We start from the raw sequence: 16,151 nt of genomic DNA on the forward strand, positions 1-16,151 counted from the left end.
ATGCTGTTGAATGAACCACTTCCTCCTTTTTTATGGCTGAATGAAACTGCATTCCTGGGTCCATATTTTGTCCATATTTTGATGGACATATGGTCCGTTTCTCCTTTTTTGTCTCATAGGAATAATGCTGTTGAGGACATGTGCATGGAAGGGACCATGTTTTCACATGCTGCGAGGCTCCAGATACATGTCCTTAAGAGAGGCCCTCACCTCAGAAGAGTAGGGTCTCTGGTCTCCCCACAGTTGAATGGGCTGGCTTCAAATGCACAGAGTATTAGGATCTGAACAAGAATTTCAGAGCTAGCTCTGCAAAGTACAGGGAAGTAGTAGATTTTTCTAGTCCCTCATCCCATGTCTTCCCTGAACTGGGTCTAGAGGCAACAGCATGGGTCCTACCTTGGGAATCATGAGTGCCAGTGGTTTAATATGGGGAATAGGAAAGTGAGTTTGCCTAAGTGAGGAATAAAATGCAGGGAAAGAGAGAGACAGAGGAGGGAAAAGCAGGAAGCTCATTCCTGAGCCCTGTGGGCTCTGAGCATCAGGACTGTTCTCCAGTCTGGTATATACAGGTACTCAGTAGATTTTTGAGTTCCTTTAGGTTGACTTGAAAAAGCTAATGAAGAATTGCTCTTTCCGTACATGTGTCGCATACATTCATATTTCCACAGTTTCCATCTCTATCTTGCTTCTATCCTGAGGGTAGTAATGACCCTGTCTTTATTCCAGGCCTCCCTCATCCTACCGAAGGGAGAAAAAAAAAAAAAAGGCTGTGTAGGATGGGGTCTGTGGAACTGGGGCTCAGGGAAGGGAGTCCACAGCAGTGACAAGGAGAGAGACCTCAGCTGGATGCCTCAGGGAAGCTTGAGGACCACATTTTGGGAGGAAAATCAGGAAGATGGGTTGATTTCAGAGAGCCAAAGTTCACATGTGAGCTCCTGAGAGAAAACGAACACCCTAGCTAGTTTCTGAGGTTTGTTTGTAGGGGCAAGAGGCATGAGTGCAGCAATCTACTCGGCCCCAATTTCCCTTCATGTTTTTGGGCATCTATTGAACCTTCACTAAGCAGCTCTGAGCAAATAAATGCCACATCTTTTACTTCATATGAACAGGCTTCTATACTTACCTGTATCTTTTGCTTACAATGAGAGCAAACCAGGGTTCTTCTAGAGAAGATGATCCTTTGTATTGCTTTGTTTAGCCCATGTTCTATTTGCTTTGGCTTTTCGGTATCAGTATTTACAAATCTGTTTTGGCTTGGGTCTCATAAGCCAAGAATCTCGTTGCTTTTAAATTCACAAGCATTTAAAAAATTGCTTTGTTAATGGAGAGCTTGCCAATTTCATTGTATTTTGAAAAATTTAATAGTACACCAACCCAGAACCTGGCCAGAAAATAGATTTGCAAAATATCGTGCCAGGTTTCCACGTGTAATACTTAATGTAGAACTGAGGCAATTATTCACCTAACTCAAACTAAAACATTCTTTCAGCGGAGGCAATAATCTAAAGTCTGAGCTGTTTTTTTTTTTTTTTTAATTCAACACTTGGGTTTTTTTTTTTTTTTTTTTGGTTTGTTTGTTTGTTTCCACTTTTCCAACTTTAAAGAAAAGGGGAAAAAATTAGAAGAGTTGATTTGGAGGCCATGCTAAACAGGATGGTCTCATTTTGTTCATTCAATCAGTAATCGTAATAGGATGGTCTCATTTCATCTATTCAATCAGTAATTGTTCACTGGGACTCTGCCCTGTGCCAGGCTGGACCTGTGCAGGAAACAGCAGCCCCAGGGCAGGAACAGATTTGTAAATAGATGAAGGACCGGTGCTGGGAAGTATGGGAAAACGTGAGGATAAAGTGTTGTGGGAGCTCGTGTGGCATGATATGGATCAGAAGCCTTTGTGAGGAGATGGCATCTGCGTGTGTAGGAAATGAGAATACTTTTGGAAGTATTCTGGGAGGGAGAAGTTCTGGGAGGAGGAAATTGTATGGCTATTTTGTGGGAAGATGGCCAAAGACTTTAAAGCAGAAGAATGGCTTTGATAAAAGCAGAGGATGCTGCAGGCATGGAAGGAGAGGACTTGCATGAGGTGTGAGGGTGCAGGAAGACCATCTGGGTGCCAGTGCAGTTGGGTGGCGGGACTTGGGGCTGGAAGGCTGGACTCAGGAGCCTGAACACACAGCAGAGCAGGATTGGGAGTGGTGGTGCAGGAGCATTAGGGGGATGGCTTCTAGCCAGGGGCTGTGCAACTGCCTTGCTCTTCCCCAGACTGGGAAATGGGGACTATAGAGGAGAACTAGCTAAGAGACACTTCAGCAGGATGCATGAGGTGGGTATTGCAGGCAATATTTTAGTGCCCAAATCAGCTTCTTTTCCCAAAGAATGTGTGAAAATGTTATGCTGAAGACAGTTGATCTGGCTGGTCAACATGGAAATGTCCTCTTGTCCAGTAGGTGAGTGTTGCCTTAAATCTCGCGATTCGGACAGAGGCATGATGTCCACGTAGAAGGCGGCACGTTCTGTCAATTTTCTTACAGCCTGACTCTGAGTGGAGGGCTCTGTGGCTCAGCCCTTCCCTAGAGAAATGCTCAGACCACCACCATGGCATTTTCTACTTGACCTCAGACACTGATGATTTTATTACAGTAAGTTTAGAAAATCAGTCCAGGAGGCACCTGGGTGGCTCAGTGGTTGAGCATCTGCCTTTGGTTCAGAGAGTGATCCTGGAGTCCTGGGATCAAGTCCCACATCGGGCTCCCCACAGGAAGCCTGCTTCTCCCTCTGCCTACTCTGCCCCCCTCACTGTGTCTCTCATGAATAAATAAATAAAATCTTTAGAAAAAAGAAAAGAAAGGAAAGAAAATCAGTTCAGAGCTCAGTTCAGGTCAGTTGACTTAAATATTTGTTAGGTATTTACTAGATGCTGGGAATTTTGCGTTCATGATTTCTAGTCTTTATAACAACCCAGTAGGGGGAAGGGAGGGAAACTGAGGTGGAGGGAGCATACATCTCACACCAATGAGGTTGGGGAGCTGGCTCATGTCCAGGTATAGCAGAGCACGGGGCCTCCCGCTCTCTCCTCAGACTGTGCTGTGCTGTCAACAAATGGCTCTGGTCGCAGCCTCTCTATTACCAGATCTCAAGAGTTTTTTATTGGGCCATTTTGTCAGTGACAAAATTGTAGCGAGGATTTTCAATGTGATTGATATTTTACTGGTACTTGAAGCAATGAGGAATGATGGCTAGGTCTTCAATTTACTTTTCTTCCTCAATTACTATAACAGCTGAGATAAGGGGTGTTAAACTGGCTTAATTGGGTTGCCATCATAACTAATGGCTTGATTTTATCCAAACTAGCATATTTTAAGAAGAATTAATCTAAATGATCTTACGGCAGCCCCCACGCAATCTAGAACTTGGTGGATCTACAAAAAGAGAAGGACCACGGATCTTTATGTTTGAAGTTCAGATTCCCCCACCCATCCCCAATTTGGGGCAGTTGTTTTTTGGTAGGCATTTCATGATGGGGCTGAACGACATTTTTTTTTTTCTCTTTTAATCAATCTAAATGTGCTCTGCACAGTATTTCAATTTTGAGTCAACTGGCATTATCCGAACATCTATTACACAGGGGACTGAGGGAAAAGGCAGGTCGGGACATGATAGATCTTAGCCTATGAAAAATCATTATCTCAGTGTATTCCATTTTAATCTTACAGCTGTTCTGCTTGGTTCTATATCTGTGTCTTCTTGGGAACCCACATCACATTTTTCACTGGCAGACTCAAATATACTTTACACAAGTTGCTAAGTCATGAGAACATGCTGCCGAATGTAGCGATAATTTGGCTTGTTTTTATGCTCTCCTTCCCCCTATTTTTCAAAAATGAAAATAGATAGGGAATGGGCCACTTTGATAATCATAGCAAGACTTAATATGGATGCTAGAGATAGTGTGGGCTTCCTGGCTCCAATCATCTCACATGCACTGAGCTCCAGGAAAAACTGGGATGGTTCCCCGCCTCCCCTTTTTTCCTTCCTGTATAGCATGAGTGCTGGGAGCGAGGGCACTTGGGACTTTACTGAAGCAAAATATTTGTCTTTAGTGTTTGGAGTCACACTTAGATCTTCTCTGAGGGCGTAAGGGCCATCAATAACAATCACGGAATGCTGAGGCCTGTGCAATTTCAGAACAGGTGGCGGGGGAGAAAGTGGAGGTTAAAGGTAAGAAGAAGGCGGGAGGGCCAGCCTAACAGAATTCTGAGCAAAAGACGGTAAGCCGGGAATCAGCAGCCATCTCTGCCTTTCCTGCCCATGACTATCTCCCGTGGGATTCCTGAACTCTTAGGAGAAATTGCTTGTGATGGTTTTCAGCCCACATAAGACAGCGAGACTAACATTTGACCTTTCTGGTGATTACCTGAGCAGGAGAGCTAATCACACAGGGATTGGCCACTGCTAATTGCTGCTGCTCTGCCCCATTGTCAGCACATCCCCAAAGGGATTCCATCTTACTGCATTCCCGAATGTTCTCTCTCCACCTTGGTATTTTCCTTAACAGTTATTATTTCTTCTCCCTTTCTAAAGACAAGCTTGCACTTCTGTGTTCGTTGAAGTTTTTAACAGAAGGGTTCCTGTACTCTGAAGGCACTATCTTAACCTTTTCAGAAAATCTGGATCACATGAGGTAAATGATATTCATCTCCCAAGATAAAATGCTTGCCAACATGAAAGGTCACACCTTATTAATCTATAGGATTAAGTGTTTTATTCTTCCAATCATTTAACTATAGCCAGTTCTGCTTTAGCAAAACAGAAGCATTTCAGTTATAATGGAACCATGTTGTTAGGTGATTTGTAACTCATTAAAATTGATACCAGTTTATGAAAAGTGCCTTGTACATCCTTGACTGTCCTGTGCATTACAACCTAGCCTCTATATGAAGGGAGGGGCTGATGTGCCTTTCCTCCCCAAACTGTCTAAGCCTGGTCATTGTCAATATTATTGTGAAGGATGGTTCCAGAGTCTATATAGACTGACTTCGGGGCTCCAACCAAATAGGTCCAAAGAATTTTTTTGTTTCTGCTAAGCACAGAACAAGTTCCCAGCCCTGCTTCTGACTATCTTTTTGTATCCCTCCATCTTGATCTTGCAATCTCTAGTCTCTAAGAGATACCTAAAAGAAAATTCTCTTTCGGTGCTGCCTTGTGATTATTCTCAACTGGATAAGCAGAGCTGTGTGTGGCAAATTAAGATGGTAGCACTTCTGCCTTTTGCAGGGTATCCTGGGGACCTGAGAATGTGAACTTCGCTTCGTTCCCTCTGCAGACATCCTGCCACTCAGCTTTCCTGGCAGTATCAGCCCATCAGCAGCTGAGACTGTCCTTCCATAGAATGGTAGGATGCTGAGAGTCTATCTCTAGGGTAAACAGGTACTTGGAGAATACACGAATGGTTGGTTACAGCCCTCCTGGGGAAGGTGCAGTGGACCAGGTATGCGCTCTCTGTGTAGTCGTACATTTTTTGGCTTAGTTTTTATTAAAATATAGAAACATTTATATTTCTATAAATATACAGCTTGAAGAGTTTTCACAATCTGAACACACCCATGTAGTCCAATATTATAGGATCAAAAAACATATCCACCAGGTCGTCTAGCAGTAATGATTAGTTTTGCTTGTGTTTGAACTTTATACAGATGGAACCATTCATGATGTGGTTTCCTGATTTGTTCAATACTGTTTGTGAGATTCACCCATGTTATTGTGAATAGTCTCAGGTCATTCATTCTCAGTGTTGCATAGGCTCAATTGTGTGACTGTACCATAATTTACTTGTTGGGCATTTGAATAGCGTCCCGTTTGGGGGCTACTAGGAAGAGTGCCGTTATTAACATTCGGCCACATGCATTTTGGTGAACACATATCCACAATTCTGTTGGATATATAGTTAGGTGTAAAATTCCTAGATCATAGCATGAAGAAAGGTTCAGCCTTAGTTGATACTTTCAGTTTCCAAAGTGGTTGTAACCAAGTTACGCTTCTACCAGCTGGATAGGAGACTTCCAATTATTGCACATCCTTGCCAACACTTGGAATGTTCCAACTTACCAGTTCAGCTGTTTTTTAAGTCTGTCACAGAATTGCATTTCATTGTATTTTCTTGATTCATTTGTATTTTCATTTATATCTATATAATTTAATTTTTTATTTCTTTGATTAATGAAGTTGTCATCTCTTCTGTGTTTATTGGCATTTGTTGTGAAGTACAACCCAAGTTCCTTCCCTGGTTTGCTTTGGGTTGTGTCTTTTGCTTACAGATTATAGGATTTCTTTGTATTGTAAATATCTTCTACTTTGTGAGTTATCTTTTTACTTTTTTAATGATATCATTTGATGAACTGAAGTTCTTAATTTTAACATAATCTACTTTTTTTTTTTTCCATTTTGTGGTGAATATTTTTGTGTCTTGCTTGAAAAATCTTTGCCTATGTCAAGGACACCAATATGTTCTCACATATTTGTCTCCACAAGATGTATTATTTTACCTTCCATATTTGGACCTGTAATATATTTAGAATTGGTTACTGTATATTGTATATGGCCTAAGAGAAGGGTCAGGAAACATTTTTCTTCATATGTGTATTCAATTAACCCAGGACTTTTATTGCAAAGACCATGCTTTCGTATCTGCAGTCACCATGTCCTGGTCACAAAAAGGGACTGAGTGTGTGTGTATCTGTTTTTAAACTCTCTAGTCTACTTCATAAGTCAATTTTTTTTCTGTCTTTGTGCAAACACCACATAATTTTAATTACTGTTTTTTTTCTAATAGGTCTGAGTATCTAATAGTGTAAGTCCTCCAACTTACTCTTCAAGATTGCCTTAGCTACTTTTAGCCTCTTATATTTCCACATGAATTTTACAATACACTTCTCCTTCACCTCAAAACAAAGACCTGAGATTCTGCTTGGTATCACATTGGATCCTTTAGGTCAGTTTGGAGAGAATTTACTTTTCAATAGCATCGAGACTTCCAATCCATAAACGTGGTATATCTCTCATTTAATAGGATTAAAACTTCTCTTAGCAGTGACTTGTGATTTTCAATAGAGTCTTTTTGCTGTATCCTCACATGGCAGGAGGGGCAGAGGAACTCTCTAGGGTCTCTTTTATAAGAGCATTCATCCCACTCATGAAGGTTTCTATCTGCATGACCTAAGCACCTCCCAAGGGCCCTACCTCCAAACACTCTAAGGATTAGTTTCAACATATGAATTTTGGGGGGACATAAACATTCAGTCTATAGCACTGGCCATCCCATTCTACAATACTTTGTACCTTTAAAATCTGGCAAATGTCTTAAGGATAGAATGGTTCTGTGTTTAAGGTGTGTTTGCTTCCTCTGTTAGCTCTTTGTTTCTGTGAGACCCCAGGAGATTTTGCTCTGTCCTTTAAAGGGCATTTGTCCATGAGGGAAAAGTAGCCATGCGTTTAAAGGCCCTCAGGTTTTCACTTTGTCACGCTAGCTCCACATGACTGTTACAAGCATTTCTGGTTTATTTCCTTTCATCTTGGGCCCTCTACCTGGGTCCAACTTGACCCTCCTCCAGAATCAGAAAAGGCCTCCAGAGTGAAGAAATGGCTGGTTGTCTTATACTTTTTTTTTTTTTTTTTTTTTTTACCTCTTTGGTATTTCCATTGATCAATGCCTCCTGACTTCTATGGCTCTCCGATGCCTTTAAAATTAAAGTCTTTTAAAATCTAACCTGATTTTCCTAGTTTTTGCAGTGGGAACAGCAGTCTGTTGTATCCTATCTGGAAGATCCTACAGACATATATGTTTTATCATGTTTTGATAAAATGTTTTTATATATCAACATGTTTTGATATAAATTCCTAAGTGACTCTTTGGAGAAAATAATTTTATTTTGCTTTAGCTTTCCTAGTGTTACATGACAAAAAATCCTTATTCTTTCATTCCATCAAATATATTGAATTTCTAGAAATTAAATAAAATCAAATGCTTACTTTGTCTAAAATTGAGACATCAGTTATACTATTAACTTTGATCTAATAGGTAAGTGTTGGTTTTTCCTGGTTAAACATAATACCTAGAGAGATGCTTTCAGTGAGTGACTAAAAGGAAGCTTTAAACAAAAGTTCCTTTGATTTATGAGATCCTTTTAAATTTATGCTCTTTTTACTTTAAGTCTTTGGGGCTTTGTTCAAGATTATCATCTCTAATGATGGTTCTGTGTATTAATGCCAACCTGTTTTCTATTTATCATTACGTTTTCAGGGACATTTCGTCCTTTTGGAAACATCTGTGACACCAGATTTTGAATTTACTTGTTTGATATTAGTATTAAAAGAAATGAGAAGTAGACTTCACACTGTATTTTTCTTGAGGACCATTCTTGGCTGCATTCTTTCCTTTCTATAACCCCCACTGGGGTGAAATTAACATTTATTGAACATTTAATATAGTTTTTGAGGTGAGTGTAGAGGGCACTGCACTTCTCTTTCTCATTTTTCACAACCTTTTAAGTAGGAATTATCAACTGAGCCTCGGTGTTTATAAGCAGCTTGCCTAGTCACATCTGCAGAGGAGGCTCTTGTTTCTGGCAAAAATTAAAGTGTACTTCACTGCTTGTTTTTTTATGAATAATTGTGTAAAATATTTCATAAGGCAATGACAACTCTATTTGCTGTATTTCAACCTCTTTTCATGCTGTTCTTAGCTGAGAATTTTCTCTACAAGTACAGAGATTTTTAGGTAGCACAGAACTCTGAAATCATCACTTTAGCTCATCTATAATTGACACTTTTTAAGTCAAACAACATTTTAAACATTCTTGGCTTATTGTCACCCATTGTTTATGCCCTTAACACTCCTGTCTAGGCCTGTTCCTTCTATAAAACTTACCTTTTCTGATGGCTCCCATTTCTTTTGCATGAGTGACTCTCTAAGAAAAACCTCCTTACCTCTATTCCAGTCCCATGGGACATCATCTCAACACCCACCCCATAAAGGCAACATGGGAACAAAGCTTTGAAACCCATTCCATTTCTGTCAATGGAATAGTCATTCCTGGTTTCTGGATTAGAAATCTCAATATCAGCTTTCTCTATGTTGGGTATGTGTTTTTTTCAAAGTCTTGTTTCTTCCTTCCAGATATTTTCTAGACTCATCTTATCTGGTCCATTTCTATCAGCACCAGGTACACCCTAACCCCTGCAACTAAGATACTGGCTATGGCTTTCAACATATTTCCTGACTCTGGACTCACTCCACCTAAACTCACTTCACTACTTCTTGCTTCTTTTACCCTGATTTCTGCCACAGCTTTAGAATGGCTCCCTGGCTCCCATGTCATCATTGTGCATTTTCTACACCTCCAAAGGAGTTCTCTTTCTAAAGCACAAAAGTTATTCTGAGGGCAAGTAAGAAACATAATCAAATCAAACATCTTGACATAGCATATGGAGCATTTTATATCTATTTCAGGATCTATTCCACAGATCTTTGAGTGTCGGGTCTAAATCAGGAACTATGATTTGAGCTAGGCATTCAATGCAGGACCTAGTACCAACCTCAGAGCAGTGGGTGCCTGGCCATCTCTCTGCTCTTAGCTTTGTACGTTTGGAACCAATCATGCAAGCCTTCTCAGTGTGCATATCCATATTCTTTCAGGCTTCTATTAGAATGCCTTACCTTTTCTAATCCACAAAACTAAAAGGTAATCTACTGACTGAGAGAAGATATTTGCAAAAGACACATCCAATAAAGGGTTAGTGTCCAAAATAGAAAGAACTGATATAACTCAACACCCAAAAAGCAAATAATCCAATTAAAAATGGGCAGAAGACATGAACAGACATTTTTTTCCCACAGAAGACATATAGATGGCCATATAGAAGACACGTGAAAAGATGCTTAGCATCACAAATCATCAGGGAAATACAAATCAAAATCACAATGAGATGTTTTCTCACACCTGTCAGAATGGCTAAAATAAAAAACACAGGTGTTGCTGAGGACGTGGAGAAAGGAGAACCCTTATGCACTGTTGGTGTGAATGCAAACTGGTGCAGCCACTCCAGGAAATAGTATGGAGTTTCCTCAAAAAGTTAAAAATCGAACTATCCTATGATCCAGTAATTGTACAACTGGGTATTACCCAAAAAATACGAAATGCTAATTCAAAGGGATATATGCACCCTCATGTTTATAGCAGCATTATTTACAATAGCCAAGATATGGAAACAGCCCAAGTATCCATCAATTGGTGAATGGATAAAGAAGATGTTATAAATATAAATATAAATATATATATAATTATATATCTATATAAAATATATATTTATAAAATGGGATATTACTTAGTTATACAAAAGAATGAAATCTTGTCATTTGTAACAACATGGATAGAGCTAGGGAGATAATGATGAGTGAAATAAGCCAGAGAAAGACAAATATCCTATGATTTCACTCATATGTGGAATTTAAGAAACAAAACAAATGAGCAAAGGGGAAAAAAGAGAGAGACAAACCAGGAGACAGACTCACCTATAGAGAACAACTGATGGTCACCAGGGGGGTAGGTGGGGGGGATGGGTGAAATAAGTGATGGGAATTAAGGAGAGCACTTGTGTGAGGAGTACTGGGTGATGTTTGAAAGTGTTGAATCACTATACTATACACCTGGAACTAATATTACTCTGTATGTTAACTATACTGGAATTAAAATTTTTGAAAAATGGGAATAGAATTACAAAAATGCGCTAACTTTTCTCAACTTATCCTTCATCACTCTGTAAAGATCCCTTTAACCAAGAAGCTCCCTGTGACCAACTCCCAAGGCTGGACAAGGGGCTCTTCTGGGCTTAGGTCCAACAGAATAGTTACGACATTGCATTGTGGTCTTCTGTTTACTAGTCTAACTCCTCAAATCACTCATTAGTGCATGGAGCACAAGGACCATGCATTATTCAACTCTAAGTCTCTAGGACCAAGTACAGTGTGTGTGGATGAATGAATGTCTGTGTGTATCTCATCATGCAATTTCCTCCTTAAGGACTTAGGCAATCTTTTGGCTGCTGGCTCCATCAAGTGACTTGTCTGGATGTTGAGATGTTTTGAGGATATGACTTTTCATGTACATCCAAATGGATTTCCACTTGTTCACTCACAGTGGGTGCAACTCTTCTCTCTCCCTTTCTTACTACCCATGCCACACACTCCCTTCTAGTCTTGATTCCTCTGCTCTGTGTTCTCAGGCACCTCTACCTCCTCCCCTGCCACTTATCCAAACCATACGTGTCTTTCAAGGCCAAACTCAAAGGTTGACTTCATTGTGAAGCCCTCTCTGCCTACTACATGCTGCAGTGATTGTGCACTTCTCAGACACATGATCTCATATGTGATTTGCATGTGGGTGCCCAGAACATGGCGATGGGGTTTGAGAATTCTTAGTTTACCTGTTATTGAGTATAATGAAAGGCATATACAAAAGGCCCTGTGAATATTCATTTTTGATATATGGGACTCGAAACTGAATCTTCAGCCATGAACAGTTGACTTTTAGGAATAATAGGAAAAGCAAAACAAACTTCTTGTGTGATTGACACAACAGACATCTTTGCTTCCCATACCCGCAAAGTCTGACCCCTCATCTTAGCCAATGGCAGATCCTGTTAGCTTTGTGTCTGAAATACAAAGACTATTCCCAGAATCTGACTTCTCATCCCCTCCCCTATCATCAGTCCAAGCCACCATCATACCTAGATTGTCACTGATCTCCTAAGAGGTCCCCATACTTGTGCCCTACTCAACAGGGCAGCATGATCATGTCACACTGCACCCTCCTCAGCACTCGGCCACATCATCCCATTTCACATGCAGTAAAAGCAGAGGGTGGTGTAGAGGCCCACATAAGCCCACATCATCTATGTCTTTACTCCATTCCTGTCCCACCCACTCTCTCTGGTCCAGTCCTCCTGGCCTCCTTGCTCTTCCCTTAGATAACTTCAGTCCTTTCATCTCCACTGCTTTTGTGTTTTTACTCAAATGTTACTGCCACCATGAGGTTTCCCACAGCTGCCTCGTTAGAACCACAGGACCCTGTTGTCTGCTATCTTTTTCCTGTTTTTCCTTGTTTCATACAGAAATAGTATGTTTCCTTTTTCCCCCCCAAAAGTGTATTATGTATTTTACTCCATTTTCTTCCTTCCCCCATGAGTGTATCAGCTGCATGAGGACACTCATTTTTGTTTGATCACTGCCATATCCCCAGCATCTAGAACAGAGTCTGGCACGTGGATGTTGCATTACTAGTATTTGAAAGAACAGCAATTGTTCTGTGATTATGAAGCTCCTAGCTGAGCACACCTGATGTCCCTCCATGGTCGCTTGTGATAACAGAATAAAAGCTGGAGGATAATTCAGTCGTCAAGTTCAGTGATGTCACTAAGTGAAAGAAATGTCCCACAGATGAGAGCATGATGCTAAGATGAAGGATATTAATGTGCCTTCCTAGTCATGGCACCTGCCTAAGATGAAGCACAGTGAGATCACCATTCTGATCTCTCCTGGACAAAGCTCCTAGAATTCCAGGATTTGGGGGTATCACCTCTCTCATTGTGTGTTTGAATGCGTTCCCTGACTCCACACATTTATATTCTTCCTGAGAACATCTCCAAGTGTTACCAGAAGAAATGTAAAATGTAAAAATGCATTTATAACTGAAAAGTATATACTTAGTGGCATTTTAAAAATTACTCACCACTGTCGATTGCCAGGAAGAGGGCAGTGTACACACTGTTGTGAACGAATGGTGACTCACGGTCCAGCACTGCCATGGTGTCAACAGTCCCATTAATGGGGTTAATATTCAGCCAGCCAGCTGGGTCCTTGTAAACAGAATACCTGAAAAAAAAAAAAAGTCCCAAACAACATTCAGATTACACTCAGAATAGGTTCAAGAAATGTTCACTGAGTGGTGGGCAAAAGCTCCCATGCTAGGTGCCAGACAATTATCTTTTTAAAAAATTTACTTATTTATTTGAGAGTGTGCATAAGAAAGAGCGAGCACAGAGAGAGAGGGAGGAGCAGACTGCCTGATGACCAGGGTGCCTGTCGTGGGGCTTGATCCCAGGACCCTGAGATCATAACCTGAGCTGAAAGCAGACACTTAATTGACTGAGCTACCCAGGCATCGTGGTGCCAGATAATTCTTCTTCTTTTTTTTTTTTCCACATTTGTTTTTATTTAAGTTTGATTTGCCAACATATAGTATAATACTCGGTGCTCATCCCATCAAGTGCCCTCTTCAATGCCCCAGTTACCCCATCCCCCTGCCCACCTCCCCTTCCTCAACCATTTGTTTGTTTCCAAGAGTTAGGAGTCTCTAATAGTTTATCTCCTTCTCTAATTTTTCCCACTCAGTTCCCCTCCTTTCCAGCATAATCCCTTTCACTATTTCTTAAATTTCACATATGTGTGAAACCATACATCATTTTAGTCACAGTTGTTTATTCAGAAAGTGATGGCAGGCCACCAACTCTGTGCTGAATATTTTGTGTGTGTGCCTCCTTTGTGCCTCATGACAAGCCTGTGAGGAGAGAGCTTGTACTGTCCAGTTCTCAAAGAGACAGAGTTCACAGCTGTCCAACTCTAGTTGTATTTCTCTTTTTTTTTTAAAGATTTTATTTATTCATGAGAGACACACAGAAAGAAGCAGAGACAAGAGAGAGAAGCAGGCTCCCTGCAGGGAGCCTGATACAGAACTTGATCGCAGGACCCTGGGATCACGACCTGAGTCAAGAGCAGACACTCAACCACTGAGCCACCCAGGTGCCCCTAGCTTTATTTCTTTAATACCTTGGGTGTGTCCCATGTGCAAACCCGGTAGGAGAAGCAATGCCATGAAAGTGCAGGGAGGGTGCACAGATGCTTGGAGGAAACAGCCATTATTTCTGACAGAGGGTAACCCTGGGGACCTCACAGAAGATGCAGTGTCCGAACCAAGACCAGAAGAAAGGGTGGGATGTTGTCAGAGAATGAGAGGACAGACAAGTCAGCAAGAGAGAAGAATACAAATTAACACATGGAACAGAGAGATTCACTAGAGTGTAAGCTCCACAGGGCAAGGACATCTGTTTGCTGTCATGACCTAGCTCCTAAAACATTGCTTAGCACATACACAACACTCAACAGACAGTTGCTGAATGAGTATTTATGTTCTAGCATGTGGATGGTTGTGGTCAGGGCCATAGCTTCTCCAGGGGACACCGAAAGTATGTGAGTTTAGAGAGACAGATTATGCAGAATCTGAACCACTATTGTAAGGGGGTTGGGTTCTGGATAATAGGAAACCATCAAAGAATTTTAAAATGTTACTATTTTTGAGGTTGTTGTAAAAGTAATCCACGCTCCTTCTAAGAAGTTCAAACAAAATGTGCATTAGGTAAGAAATGAAAATCCCACCTATCAGGGAGACTCCAACTGAACAAGACTCAGATTTCCTTGAACTGAGTGGCCTGGGTAATGTGGGACTATCCCAGTGACACATGGCAGGTGCACCAACTACTTTTGTACTTGAGCCAGTGAGATGCTAGTCAGTGTTTTCCTGCCACTCCCCACCAATCTTTGAAATATATCCCCTGAGGGGACATGAAAACTCATGGCTCATCAGTCAGGTAAAGATGCTTGGAGTCAACATCTCTGCCATGTACTGCTGGCTTTGGTTCTAAGAACATTTAAAACCTGATTTAACCAACAAGAGTTTGGGACCAATTACCATCCTAGTCTTCTCAGGAAAAGATGTCCACATCCTAATCCCGTGGTACAAACTTTGTAGTTCTAATTAAGGGGAAGATCTTGAGGTGGGGAGGTGCTTTTGGATTACTATGCTATGTAATTGCATATTACTATGCAACTGCAGATGCCCTGATGAGACACCCAGAAAAGAGAAGCCCAGGTGACCACAGAGGTTGAGACTAGACTAATGCAAAGGAGTCTCCCCTAGAGTCTTCAGAGGGAGTGTGGTTCCCCCTTGATTTTGGCCCAGTGAGACTGATTTTGGATTTTTGGCCTCCAGAACTGGAGAAGAGGACATTTCTAGCCTCACCAAGCTTATAGTAATCTGTTACAGCAGCTTGTTACAGTGGCAATAGGAAACGAATACAGTAAGTATAATATCCCCACTTACGGATGAGGAAACTAAAGTACAAACCACACAGCTACCAGGGCCTTAGAGTCTGGATGTGGGTCCAGAGCCCCTGATCTGAACCCCCACACGAAGCTGCTTCCCAGCTAACTTACTGGAGGGTGGTCAGAAGATACTTGCTGAATTTTGAAAACAAGCTACTTTCTGAGAATAGAGCGAGGATGACTCCAAACACAATGGGTTAGATTCTTCACGTGCAGCTGGGACCCAAGGGGTTGTCCACAGGTGTGTGGTCAAGGAGAAGGGGACTCGCCATCCCTGACTTGGAGGCAATCTTGGGGGCCTTACAATGTGATTATTACCTGAGGGAGGCTGTGGTCACAGAGAGAAGGGGTGGTCAGCCTGGCTCGTTGAGAAGGGAGCAGAGGAATAAGAAACCTCTAGAACAGCCTCCAGGAGCCTTCTGGTAGCCGTTCAGCTGCCCCATGACACCACTGCACCCGTGGTCCCAACTTGACTACCAGCTGGGGAGACCCTCCGATTGTTCCCAGGCTCTGCTGCAGCCTTAGCAGCAACCCCTGGACATCTGGGGGCCTCCAGGAGGGAATTACAGAGCCTCTGACATAGAGTCTCACTTTAGTGCACAGAGAAAGACTCTTTTTTTCAGGCCCTGGTGAATCTGGGTCATGTGAACAGACCCAAGCACCTCTGTGTGCATCAATCACATCAAATCAAATTGTGTAAAAGTAGGTGAGCCAGACCTTGCACTGCTGAACAACACTAGGAAGTGGGCCTTGCTAGTGCTTCCTACAAGGCATCAGGTCTAGTCTTTCTAGAACAGCCTCGGGTACAGTACCCTTTCATAATAATGGTAACAACAGCGGCTTCCAACACTAAACTGAGTTCTTTCTATGCACCAGACACTTTTCAGGGGGCGTGCTGTATCTACTCTTTCAGCCCTCACATCAACCCTGACAGGTTGAT

At 41.6% G+C, this 16,151-nt stretch overlaps 1 protein-coding gene across 2 annotated transcripts in view; it reads right to left on the minus strand.

The window, feature by feature from the left end:
* Positions 1-16,151, minus strand: part of CDH13 (cadherin 13) — a 1,002,781-nt gene that overhangs the window by 21,360 nt on the left and 965,270 nt on the right. For both annotated transcript variants that reach the window (XM_038538175.1, XM_038538176.1), the window contains one exon: positions 12,783-12,925. In XM_038538175.1, the coding sequence (XP_038394103.1) occupies positions 12,783-12,925 (143 nt within the window). The remainder of the gene's footprint in view (positions 1-12,782; positions 12,926-16,151) is intronic.

The sequence above is a fragment of the Canis lupus genome, chromosome 5, assembly GCF_011100685.1.
Source record: "Canis lupus familiaris isolate Mischka breed German Shepherd chromosome 5, alternate assembly UU_Cfam_GSD_1.0, whole genome shotgun sequence".
Lineage (NCBI taxonomy): Eukaryota > Metazoa > Chordata > Mammalia > Carnivora > Canidae > Canis > Canis lupus.